Source organism: Oncorhynchus nerka, linkage group LG4, assembly GCF_034236695.1.
Source record: "Oncorhynchus nerka isolate Pitt River linkage group LG4, Oner_Uvic_2.0, whole genome shotgun sequence".
Classification (NCBI taxonomy): Eukaryota; Metazoa; Chordata; class Actinopteri; order Salmoniformes; family Salmonidae; genus Oncorhynchus; species Oncorhynchus nerka.
Window position 1 is genome coordinate 47,485,677 of NC_088399.1, and position 13,139 is coordinate 47,498,815.

The 13,139-nt window shown below is 45.5% G+C and overlaps 1 protein-coding gene across 2 annotated transcripts in view; it reads left to right on the forward strand.

The window, feature by feature from the left end:
* LOC115127748 (membrane-associated phosphatidylinositol transfer protein 2-like) overlaps positions 1-13,139 on the forward strand; it is a 90,697-nt gene that overhangs the window by 53,566 nt on the left and 23,992 nt on the right. For both annotated transcript variants that reach the window (XM_029657369.2, XM_029657390.2), the window contains exons 3-5: positions 2,253-2,467; positions 4,677-4,795; positions 5,456-5,689. In XM_029657369.2, the coding sequence (XP_029513229.2) occupies positions 2,253-2,467; positions 4,677-4,795; positions 5,456-5,689 (568 nt within the window). The remainder of the gene's footprint in view (positions 1-2,252; positions 2,468-4,676; positions 4,796-5,455; positions 5,690-13,139) is intronic.

Consider the following 13,139-nt stretch of genomic DNA (forward strand, 5'->3'; position numbering starts at 1 on the left):
ATCAAATCAAATTTATTTATATAGCCCTTCGCACATCAGCTGATACCTCAAAGTGCTGTACAGAAACCCAGCCTAAAACCCCAAACAGCAAGCAATGCAGGTGTAGAAGCATGGTGGCTAGGAAAAACTCCCTAGAAAGGCCAAAACCTAGGAAGAAACCTAGAGAGGAACCAGGCTATGTGGGGTGGCCAGTCCTCTTCTGGCTGTGCCGGGTGGAGATTATAACAGAACATGGCCAAGATGTTCAAATGTTCATAAATGACCAGCATGGTCAAATAATAATAATCACAGGCAGAACAGTTGAAACTGGAGCAGCAGCACGGCCAGGTGGACTGGGGACAGCAAGGAGTCATCATGTCAGGTAGTCCTGGGGCATGGTCCTAGGGCTCAGGTCCTCCGAGAGAAAGAAAGAGAGAAGGAGAGAATTAGAGAACGCACAGTTAGATTCACACAGGACACCGAATAGGACAGGAGAAGTACTCCAGATATAACAAACTGACCCTAGCCCCCCGACACATAAACTACTGCAGCATAAATACTGGAAGCTGAGACAGGAGGGGTCAGGAGACATTGTAGCCCCATCCGAGGACACCCCCGGACAGGGCCAAACAGGAAGGATAAACCCCACCCATTTTGCCAAAGCACAGCCCCCACACCACTAGAGGGATCTATCTTCAACCACCAACTTACCATCCTGAGACAAGCCCACAAAGATCTCCGCCATGGCACAACCCAAGGGGGTGCGCCAACCCAGACAGGAAGATCACGTCAGTGACTCAACCCACTCAAGTGACACACCCCTCCTAGGGACGGTATGAAAGAGCCCCAGTAAGCCAGTGACTAAGCCCCTGTAAAAGGGTTAGAGGCAGAGAATCCCAGTGGAGAGAGGGGAGCCGGCCAGGCAGAGACAGCAAGGGTGGTTCGTTGCTCCTGAGCCTTTCCATTCACACTCCTGGGCCAGACTACACTCAATCATATGACCCACTGAAGAGATGAGTCTTCAGTAAAGACTTAAAGGTTGAGACCGAGTTTGCGTCTCTGACATGGGTAGGCAGACCGTTCCATAAAAATGGAGCTCTATAGGAGAAAGCCCTGACTCCAGCTGTTTGCTTAGAAATTCTAGGGACAATTAGGAGGCCTGCGTCTTGTGACCGTAGCGTACGTGTAGGTATGTATGACAGGACCAAATCGGAAAGAGAGGTAGGAGCAAGCCCATGTAATGCTTTGTAGGTTAGCAGTAAAACCTTGAAATCAGCCCTTGTCTTAACAGGAAGCCAGTGTAGGGAGGCTAGCACTGGAGTAATATGATCACATTTTTTGGTTCTAGGCAGGATTCTAGCAGCCGTATTTAGCACTAACTGAAGTTTATTTAGTGCTTTATCCGGGTAGCCGGAAAGTAGAGCATTGCAGTAGTCTAACCTAGAAGTGACAAAAGCATGGATTAATTTTTCTGCATCATTTTTGGACAGAAAGTTTCTGATTTTTGCAATGTTACGTAGATGGAAAAAAGCTGTCCTTGAAATGGTCTTGATATGTTCTTCAAAAGAGAGATCAGGGTCCAGAGTAACGCCGAGGTCCTTCAGTTTTATTTGAGACGACGCACACACACACACACACACACACACACACACACACACACACACACACACACACACACACAGATGTGACATGTACCAGTGCTAGTCGGGAGGGGAAGAGAAAGTTGCATGATAGTCAATATGCAGCGTATTGATTACTGCAGTAGCAGTCAGTACAGTGCAGCAACTGATTAGAACTCCCTCCCTCATTCATTCTGTCTCTCTTTGTCTCTCTTTCTCTCCTCTCTCTCCTCTCCATCTGACTCTATTTTTCTCTCTCTCTCTCTCTCTCTCTCTCTCACTCGCTTTCTCTCTCCTCTTCCTCTATGAGGAAAGATGAAAGCTAATACACCACCAGACTGCCAGGAGAGGAAGAGGAGGAGAGAGAGCAGGAGGGAGGAAGGAAAAAAGGACTGGAGAAAGGAGGAGTGACAGGGAGAGGTTTTTATTTGGGGGAGGGGAGTATTTTGACATGGCAGCCATTTTTCTCCTAAATCACCACTTTGGTCATCATTATGATTAGAATACATTCAGCTTTGAGATGAGGATGAAGTCGTGTGTGTTGTGTGTGTGTGTGTGTGTGTGTGTGTGTATGCATGTGTGTACGCTGCAACCAGTTCCACTGAAAAGCAGGCCCTGACTCCCCCGTTCTTCTTCTTCCCACTCCTCTTGCAGAAGAAGAGCCGAGAGGAGAGTTGTGGTGAGGGCAGTGGGGTGGAGATCCTAGAGAACAAGCCGTATGAGGATGGTCCAGGCGGGTCGGGACAGTACACACACAAGGTGTACCACATCGGGAAACACATCCCCTCATGGTTCTGCTCCATCCTGCCTCAGGCTGCTCTACGCGTGGAAGAGGAGTCCTGGAACGCCTACCCATACACACGCACACGGTGAGAGACAACACACACATACAGATGTAGGATCTTAATTTGAGCCAGTTTGCTACAGCAGGAAAATAATCCTGCAGCAACAGGAAATGTGAATTATTATGTTGATTATAACTGATGGACAATTTTTGTAAGGGATTGATACAGAAGCCTTTTTCGACCTCAAATACACTACAAGTTTGACATTTCCTGCATTGAAGGAAAGTTCTCCTGCAACAGGGTGATCAAATTAAGATCATACACCTGTATGTAGTATGCACACACACCTTACCCATACACAAGCACACGATGAGAGGGAACACACGCATGTATAGTATGCACACACACCCTACAGTCTTTGGAACCAAAAAGGGTTCTTCAAAGGGTTCTCGTATGTACACATGTACAGTATGTACAGTGGCAAGAAAAAGTCTGTGAACCCTTTGGAATTACCTGGTTTGCTGCATAAATTGGTCATCAAATTCAATCTGATCTTCATCTAAGTCACAACAATAGATGAAAATAGTGTGCTTAAACTAATGACACACAGAGTATTGTATTGCTCTTGTCTATATTGAATACATCATTTAAACATTCACAGTGTAGGTTGGAAAAAGTATGTGAACCCCTAGGCTAATGACTTCTCCCAAAGCTAATTGAAGTCAGGAGTCAGCTAACCTGGAGTCCAATCAATGAGACGAGATTGGAGATGTTGGTTAGAGTTACCTTGCTTTATAAAAAACACTCACAAAATTTGAGTTTGCTATTCACAAGAAGCATTGCCTGATGTGAACCATTCCTCAAACAAAATAGACCTCAGAAGACTGAATTGTTGACTTGCACAAAGCTGGAAAGAGTTATAAAAGTATATCTGAAAGCCTTGATGTTCATCAGTCCACGGTAAGACAAATTGTCTATAAATGGAGAAAGTTCAGCACTGTTGCTACTCTCTCTAGGAGTGGCTGTCCTGCAAAGATGACTGCAAGAGCACCGTGCAGAACGCTCAATGAGGTTAATTAAGAAGAATTGTAGAGTGTCAGCTAAAGACTTACAGAAATCTCTGGAACATGATAACATCTCTGTTGATGAGCCTACGATACGTAAAACACTAAACAAAAATGGTGTTCATGGGAGGACACCACGGAAGAAGCCACTGCTGTCCAAAAAAAACATTGCTGCACGTCTGAAGTTTGTAAAAGTGCACCTGGATGTTCCACAGCGCTACTGGCAAAATATTCTGTGGACAGCTGAAACTACAGTTTAGTTGTTTGGAAGAAACACACAACACTATGTGTGGAGAAAAAAAGGCACAGCACACCAACATCAAAACCTCATACCAACTGTAAAGTATGGTGGAGGGAGCATCATGGTTTGGGGCTGCTTTGCTGCCTCAGGGCCTGGACAGCTTGCTATCATTGGCGGAAAAATGAATTCCCAAGTTTATCAAGACATTTTGCAGGAGAATGTTAGGCTATCTGTTCTCCCAATTGAAGCTCAACAGAAGTTGGGTGATGCAACAGTACAACGACCCAAATCACAGAAGTAAATCAACAACAAAATGGCTTCAACAGAAGAAAATACACCTTCTGGAGTGGCCCAGTCATAATCCTGACCTCAACCCTATTGAGATGCTGTGGCATGACCTCAAGAGAGCAGTTCACACCAGACATCCCAAGAATGTTGCTGATCTGATCTGTAAAGAGGAATGGTCCAAAATTCCTCCTGACCGTTGTGTAGGTCTGATCCGCAACTACAGAAAACATTTGGTTGAGGTAATAGCTGCCAAAGGAGGGTCAACCAGTTATTAAATCCAAGGGTTCACATACTTGTTCCACCCTGCACTGTGAATGTTTACACGCTGTGTTCAATAAAGACATGTGTTATTAGTTGAAGCAGACTGTGTTTGTCTATTGTTGTGACCTAGATGAAGATCAGATCAAATTTTATGACCAATTCACATACTTTTTCTTGCAGCTATATGTACAAACGCTTACATCATTACACACATAAATGTGTGTCCCTTAGGCCCGGAGTTGTGCATCTCTACCCTAGACCCCCTACCTTACACGCCTACACGAAGACAAGATGTAATAGAGACAATCTCCTAAAACCTTCTCCCCTCTTTCCACATCACGCATCCCACTCTCTCTCTCTCTCTCTCTCTCTCTCTCTCTCTCTCCCACTCCCCCACTCTCTCTCATTCTCTCTCTCCCCCTCCTCTCTCTCTCTCCAGGTATACCTGTCCATTCGTAGAGAAGTTCTCCATAGACATTGAGACGTATTATAAACCTGACACAGGGACCCAAGAGTGCTTCAATCTGTCATCAGCAGAAAAAAGAACAAGGACTATAGGTATGGTACACACACACAAACAAGCCTACACGCCTTCTCAAGCCTACTGTTCTCAGTCTGTCTGTCTGGTCTTCATGGATTTCAGAGAGCAGTCAGCAATTCGCTGTTTCACACACACTGTAGTCTTTAAGATGCAGACAGCGTGTGTTCCGTCTTTATGCTGCTGCTAGTGTGTGTGAGTGTGAGCTGCTGGCTGGCTTAATACTGCAGCGCCACTCCCACAGTGCAGTGTGTTGTCTGGCCCAGACTGACTCTGCGGGGGACGATTACATAACCACACACACACACGCGCGCACACACACACGTACACACATACACAGAGTAACGTGTATGGGGATAGTAGATCAGTGTTTGTTGTGCTGCAGCACACAAAGAGCAACATCTCTCTGACACAGACACTCAAGCACGCAAGCGCACACACAACACACACACGTAGCAACACACTCAGGTCGTAGAGCAGAGCAGAGCAGTGGAGACCTCTAGTGGCTTCTAGCCAGCAGTACTATTGTTCCTCCTTTTTCTCAGTTCTATTCTGGTTCCCTCTGCCCTCATTCACTCAAATTAGACATAGTCAAGGAATGTCAATAAGTAATCGTCTCATAATTCACTACGTGGCTCATTTTGGTCTGTGTACTGACTGCGTTTGTGTTCTTCCTCCAGACCCCATTGACATTGTGAAGGACTACATTGCACCTCATGAGTACCTGGTTGAGGAGGACCCTAAGCTGTACTTATCAGAGAGAACCAAGCGAGGACCACTGACTGACGACTGGATCGAACTCATCAACCAGAACCCGACCCAGAACACGGTCATGTGTGCCTACAAGCTCTGCAAGGTGGAGTTCAGATACTGGGGCATGCAGTCCAAGATAGAACGCTTCATTCACGATGTTGGTAGGTTGTGTGTGTGTGTGTGTGTGTGTGTGTGTGTGTGTGTGTGTGTGTGTGTGTGTGTGTGTGTGTACATAGGCACCTGAGTAATGGCACAAACAGAGCAGCTGTACCCCCACTTTCAAAATAAATATAAATTAACTTTTTTTTTGCCAGAACGTTATCACAATCCATTTGGGTAAATTGTCATTTTCAATAATTAGTGATGTTTTGAGCTAGTCTGTATTAAGATGTGTCCATTTCTATATGATATAATAATGAACAGATTGCATTTTGCACCCCCTCCCCTGTCGCCTCAAGGTGAATGGTTTTGACCACTCAAAGGTTTTGTTTTGCTCCTGCATGCTACTGTGTTGGTTCAGTGCAGTTACATTTACATTTAAGTCATTTAGCAGACGCTCTTATCCAGAGCGACTTACAAATTGGTGCTTTCACCTTATGACATCCAGTGGAACAGCCACTTTACAATAGTGCATCTAAGTCTTTTAAGGGGGGTGAGAAGGATTACTTTATCCTATCCTAGGTATTCCTTAAAGAGGTGGGGTTTCAGGTGTCTCCGGAAGGTGGTGATTGACTCCGCTGTCCTGGCGTCGTGAGGGAGTTTGTTCCACCATTGGGGGGCTAGAGCAGCGAACAGTTTTGACTGGGCTGAGCGGGAACTGTACTTCCTCAGTGGTAGGGAGGCGAGCAGGCCAGAGGTGGATGAACGCAGTGCCCTTGTTTGGGTGTAGGGCCTGATCAGAGCCTGGAGGTACTGAGGTGCCGTTCCCCTCACAGCTCCGTAGGCAAGCACCATGGTCTTGTAGCGGATGCGAGCTTTAACTGGAAGCCAGTGGAGAGAGCGGAGGAGCGGGGTGACGTGAGAGAACTTGGGAAGGTTGAACACCAGACGGGCTGCGGCGTTCTGGATGAGTTGTAGGGGTTTAATGGCACAGGCAGGGAGCCCAGCCAACAGCGAGTTGCAGTAATCCAGACGGGAGATGACAAGTGCCTGGATTAGGACCTGCGCCGCTTCCTGTGTGAGGCAGGGTCGTACTCTGCGGATGTTGTAGAGCATGAACCTACAGGAACGGGCCACCGCCTTGATGTTAGTTGAGAACGACAGGGTGTTGTCCAGGATCACGCCAAGGTTCTTAGCGCTCTGGGAGGAGGACACGATGGAGTTGTCAACCGTGATGGCGAGATCATGGAACGGGCAGTCCTTCCCGGGAGGAAGAGCAGCTCCGTCTTGCCGAGGTTCAGCTTGAGGTGGTGATCCGTCATCCACACTGATATGTCTGCCAGACATGCAGAGATGCGATTCGCCACCTGGTCATCAGAGGGGGAAAGGAGAAGATTAATTGTGTGTCGTCTGCATAGCAATGATAGGAGAGACCATGTGAGGTTATGACAGAGCCAAGTGACTTGGTGTATAGCGAGAATAGGAGAGGGCCTAGAACAGAGCCCTGGGGGACACCAGTGGTGAGAGCGCGTGGTGAGGAGACAGATTCTCGCCACGCCACCTGGTAGGAGCGACCTGTCAGGTAGGACGCAATCCAAGCATGGGCCGCGCCGGAGATGCCCAACTCGGAGAGGGTGGAGAGGAGGATCTGATGGTTCACAGTATCGAAGGCAGCCGATAGGTCTAGAAGGATGAGAGCAGAGGAGAGAGAGTTAGCTTTAGCAGTGCGGAGTGCCTCCGTGATACAGAGAAGAGCAGTCTCAGTTGAATGACTAGTCTTGAAACCTGACTGATTTGGATCAAGAAGGTCATTCTGAGAGAGATAGCGGGAGAGCTGTGGCCAAGGACGGCACGTTCAAGAGTTTTGGAGAGAAAAGAAAGAAGGGATACTGGTCTGTAGTTGTTGACATCGGAGGGATCGAGTGTAGGTTTTTTCAGAATGGGTGCAACTCTCGCTCTCTTGAAGACGGGAGGGACGTAGCCAGCGGTCAGGGATGAGTTGATGAGCGAGGTGAGGTAAGGGAGAAGGTCACCGGAAATGGTCTGGAGAAGAGAGGAGGGGATAGGGTCAAGCGGGCAGGTTGTTGGGCGGCCGGCCGTCACAAGACGCGAGATGTCATCTGGAGAGAGAGGGGAGAAAGAGGTCAGAGCACAGGGTAGGGCAGTGTGAGCAGAACCAGCGGTGTCGTTTGACTTAGCAAACGAGGATCGGATGTCGTCGACCTTCTTTCCAAAATGGTTGACGAAGTCATCTGCAGAGAGGGAGGAGGGGGGGGGGGAGGATTCAGGAGGGAGGAGAAGGTGGCAAAGAGCTTCCTAGGGTTAGAGGCAGATGCTTGGAATTTAGAGTGGAAGAAAGTGGCTTTAGCAGCAGAGACAGAAGAGGAAAATGTAGAGAGGAGGGAGTGAAAGGATGCCAGGTCCGCAGGGAGGCGAGTTTTCCTCCATTTCCGCTCGGCTGCCCGGAGCCTTGTTCTGTGAGCTGGCAATGAGTCGTCGAGCCACGGAGCGGGAGGGGAGGACCGAGCCGGCCTGGAGGATAAGAGCGTCTGCTAAATGACTTAAATGTAAATGTAAATGAGGATAGGGGACATAGAGAGTCAAAGGATGCAGAAAGGGAGGAGAGGAGGGTTGAGGAGGCAGAATCAGGAGATAGGTTGGAGAAGGTTTGAGCAGAGGGAAGAGATGATAGGATGGAAGAGGAGAGAGTAGCGGGGGAGAGAGAGCGAAGGTTGGGACGGCGCGAAACCATCCGAGTAGGGGCAGTGTGGGAAGTGTTGGATGAGAGCGAGAGGGAAAAGGATGCAAGGTAGTGGTCGGAGACTTGGAGGGGAGTTGCAATGAGGTTAGTGGAAGAACAGCATCTAGTAAAGATGAGGTCGAGCGTATTTCCTGCCTTGTGAGTAGGGGGGGAAGGTGAGAGGGTGAGGTCAAAAGAGGAGAGGAGTGGAAAGAAGGAGGCAGAGAGGAATGAGTCAAAGGTAGACGTGGGGAGGTTAAAGTCGCCCAGAACTGTGAGAGGTGAGCCGTCCTCAGGAAAGGAGCTTATCAAGGCATCAAGCTCATTGATGAACTCTCCGAGGGAACCTGGAGGGCGATAAATGATAAGGATGTTAAGCTTGAAAGGGCTGGTAACTGTGACAGCATGGAATTCAAAGGAGGCGATAGACAGATGGGTAAGGGGAGAAAGAGAGAATGACCACTAATTCCACCACTGGTGTTACAAAATGAATAGACACCTGCAAAATAACATTGTTTATCTATTTTGCAGGTGTGTAAAATACTTAAGTAAAAATACTACTTTAGTTGTTTTTGGGGGTACCTGTACTTTACTTTACTATTTTTATATTTTTTGACTACTTTTACTTCACTACATTCCGTAAGAAAATATTGTATTTTTTTACTCCATACATTTTCCTTGACACCCAAAAGTACTCGTTACATTTTGAATTCTTAGCAGGACAGGAAATGAGTCAAATTCACACACTTATCAACTGAACATCCCTGGTCATCCCTACTGCTTCTGATCTGACGGACTCACTAAACACACATGCTTTGTTTGTAAATTATGTGTGAGTGTTGGAGTGTGCCCCTGGCATTCCTTAAATATATAACAAACAAAAAAATATATGTTAAGTATATTTTAAACTTTAAACTTGAGTCATTTTCTATGAAGGTAATTTTACTTTTACTCAAGTATAACATTTGGGTACTTTTTCCACCACTGCAATTTTTATGTGCTATTTAAATTTGTATCGTTATTTCATTTGAGTGGCGCGTGCAGGTTGGGCTAGCCTTGGTGGGCTAGCTCAAATTGCGTTTTCACTGCCTCCAGAAATGAGATATGTCATGTTGCTAGGTGGCCAATAATTTACTGCAGCTGGTTTCACTAATGTTGCGAGATAAGTTGCTAGCAAAATTATTTAAGTCACCCTTACCATGGTGCAACTAACGTTACCCCATACTTTGCCAGTTCCCGCCAGACTCGGAGCCATGTATTTATCTTGCTAGCTAGCTAGCTAGCTAGCACTAGCTAAATACTACCTTGCTTGCCATGGCATTGGCTATTAGATGGCTAGCTAATCAAGCAAACTAGACAACAGGTTTGATATTATGTAGCTAGCTAGCTTTCAATATGACCTGGCCAGCTAAAATGACTGTTAGCTCACGTTAGCTAGCTTGTTTCAACACTGATTTGCTAGCTAACGTTAGGTAGATAGCCTTCGAGGGCTGACTGTTCTCATAAAAGTTTATTGTATAGTGCATTTATGATGGATCCAGCTATGGTGGAAAACTGCACGGCCGGTAGCTCACGGGCTGTCAATGAGTAGCTCACAAGTATACTGAGAAATAATCAGTAGGCCTATATTACATCATTTCATCTGTGACATATTTTTTCTCCCCAAGCTGTTTACAGGCATTTAACATCATTTTTGTTATCTATTTTACAAACATCAATCGGTTAAATCACATTGTTAAAATGTTTTCATTCAGTCCATTATTTGTGACAAAAAGAAAAGGGAAACTTAATATGCAATTTAACAATGTTTTTACTTAACCTAACAAGTACGACATTCTAATTATTATTGGCAATATTATTCCTCCCATTTTCCTCATTGTCATGTTATCCTGGCCACATTCTTAACAGTTTGGCCTGTCAATCGATCACTGTGGCTGGGATTGTCAGGGAAGGCGTTGGTATGTTTGTGAGTCACTGCGTTGGTCAAGTTTCAGACCTGGAGAGATGTGTGGGTGGGGAAGGAAGGGAGAGAAAATAAGAGAAAATATGAGAAAAAGACGGAGAGGTGGAATGAGCATGAGAGAAAGATGGTGCGGACCGAGTGTGCTGCCTCGCTTCTAGTTCTTAGGAAACTTTGCAGTATTTTGTATTTTTTGTATTTGTCAACAAAAGAAAGGAGATGATCTCGGACTTCAGGAAACAGCAGAGGGAGCACACCCCTATCCACAAGACCGCAGTGGAGAAAGTGGAACGTTTCAAGTTCCGCGGTGTACACATCACTGATAAACTGAAATGGTCCACCCACATAGACAGTGTGGTGAAGAAGGCGCAACAACGCCTCTTCAACCTCACGAGGCTGAATAAATTTGGCTTGTCACCTAAAACCCTCACAAACTTTAACAGATTAACCCCTCTGGGTGGGGATGGTGTTCTTGTAATTTCCCTCATTGAAATGCAAATCGATTTATAATATTTTGCATTTTTCTGGATTTTTTTGTTGTTATTCTGTTTCTCACTGTTCAAATAAACCTACCATTAAAATTATAGACTGATCATTTCTTTGTCAGTGGGAAACGTACAAAATTAGCAGGGGATCAAATACTTTTTTCCCTCACTGTATGTGACCAATAAAATTTGATTTGATTTAGTGAATGAGAGAGTGAGTGACAGTTGGAGGGAGAGGTATAGAGAACCATGGTGGTAATAAGAGAAGAATGATGAAAAGAAAAACAGGAAGAAGGAGTGAGAGAGAAGATAAGAAAGGCAGCAGGATTAATTTCCTGCCAGTGTTCTTCTGTCAGCTCATCAGTCTGCATCATGACAGTGATTTACTACTGCTTAAGGAGTCAGCATGCTTCAGTTTGACGTTCTGCTGGCGACTAGCCACACCAGCCAATCTCGGCTAGCCGAACCGAAGGAGTGTGCTTGCATTCTCCTTTAAAAGCCCTTTGCTTGAAAAATGCAAAAAAAACGTAAATAGTACTATTTGTCCAATGTATAAACGCCGTTGCCAGTATTTCCTCAAAATAGTCTAAATTAATCTAAGATAACTCAAGAAATCTGTCATTATATATACACTACTGTTCAAAAGTTTGGGGTCATTCTTAAATGTCCTTGTTTTTGAAAGAAAAGCCTTTTTTTTGTCCATTTAAAATATCATCAAATTGATCAGAGTAGACATTGTTAATGTTGTAAATGACTATTGTAGCTGGAAACAGCAGATTTTTGGGGGGAATATCTACGTAGGCATACAGAGGCCCATTATCACCAACCATCACTCCTGTGCTCCAATGGCATGTTGTGTTAGCTAATCCAAGTTTATCATTTTAAAAGGCAAATTGATCATTAGAAAACCCTTTTGTAATTGTGTTAGCACAGCTGTAAACTGTTCTGATTTAAAGAAACAATAAAACTGGCCATCTTTAGACTAGTTGAGAATCTGGAGCATCAGAATTTGTGGGTTTGATTACAGGCTCAAAATGGCCATAAACAAAGAAATTAAGGCTATTCCACGCGAGAACTTGCCAAGAAACTGAAGATCTCGTACAACACTGTGCACTACTCCCTTCACAGAATAGCGCAAACTGGCCCTAACCAGAATAAAAAGAGGAGTGGGAGGCCCGGGTGCACAACTGAGCAAGAGGACAAGTACATTAGAGTGTCTAGTTTGAGAAACAGACGCCTCACAAGTCCTCAACTGGCTGCTTCATTAAATAGTACCTGCAAAACACCAGTCTCAACGTCAACAGTGAAGAGGCGACTCCGCGATTCTGGCCTTCTAGACAGAGTTGCAAAGAAACTGGCCAATCTCAGACTGGCCAATAAAAGGAAAAGATGGGCATAAGAACACAGCCACTGGACAGAGGAACTCTGCCTAGAAGGCCAGCATCCCGGAGTCTCCTCTTCACTGTTGACGTTGAGACTGGTGTTTTGCGGGTCAATTTTATGTTATTTTAATTAACAAGAAATTTGCTGTCTTTCAAAAACAAGGACATTTCTAAGTGACCCCAAACGTTTGAACAGTAGTGTGTGTGTGTGTGTGTGTCACTTAGAAATGTCCTTGTTTTTGAAAGACAGCAAATTTCTTGTTAATTAAAATAACATAAAATTGACCCGCAAAACACCAGTCTCAACGTCATATATATATATATATATATAAAATATATAAAAATTAAGGGAACACGTAAACAACACAATGTAACTCCAAGTCAATCACACTTCTGTGAAATCAAACTGTCCACTTAGGAAGCAACACTGATTGACAATACATTTCACATGCTGTTGTGCAAATGGAATAGACAACAGGTGGAAATTATAGGCAATTAGCAAGACACACCCAATAAAGGAGTGGTTCTGCAGGTGGTGACCACAGACCACTTCTCAGTTCCTATGCTTCCTGGCTGATGTTTTGGTCACTTTTGAATGCTGGCGGTGCTTTCACTCTAGTGGTAGCATGAGACGGAGTCTACAACCCACACAAGTGGCTCAGGTAGTGCAGCTCATCCAGGATGGCACATCAATGCGAGCTGTGGCAAGAAGGTTTGCTGTGTCTGTCAGCGTAGTGTCCAGAGCATGGAGGCGCTACCAGGAGACAGGCCAGTACATCAGGAGACGTGGAGGAGGCCGTAGGAGGGCAACAACCCAGCAGCAGGACCGCTACCTCCGCCTTTGTGCAAGGAGGAGCAGGAGGAGTACTGCCAGAGCCCTGCAAAATGACCTCCAGCAGGCCACAAATGTGCATGTGTCTGCTCAAATGGTCAGAAACAGACTCC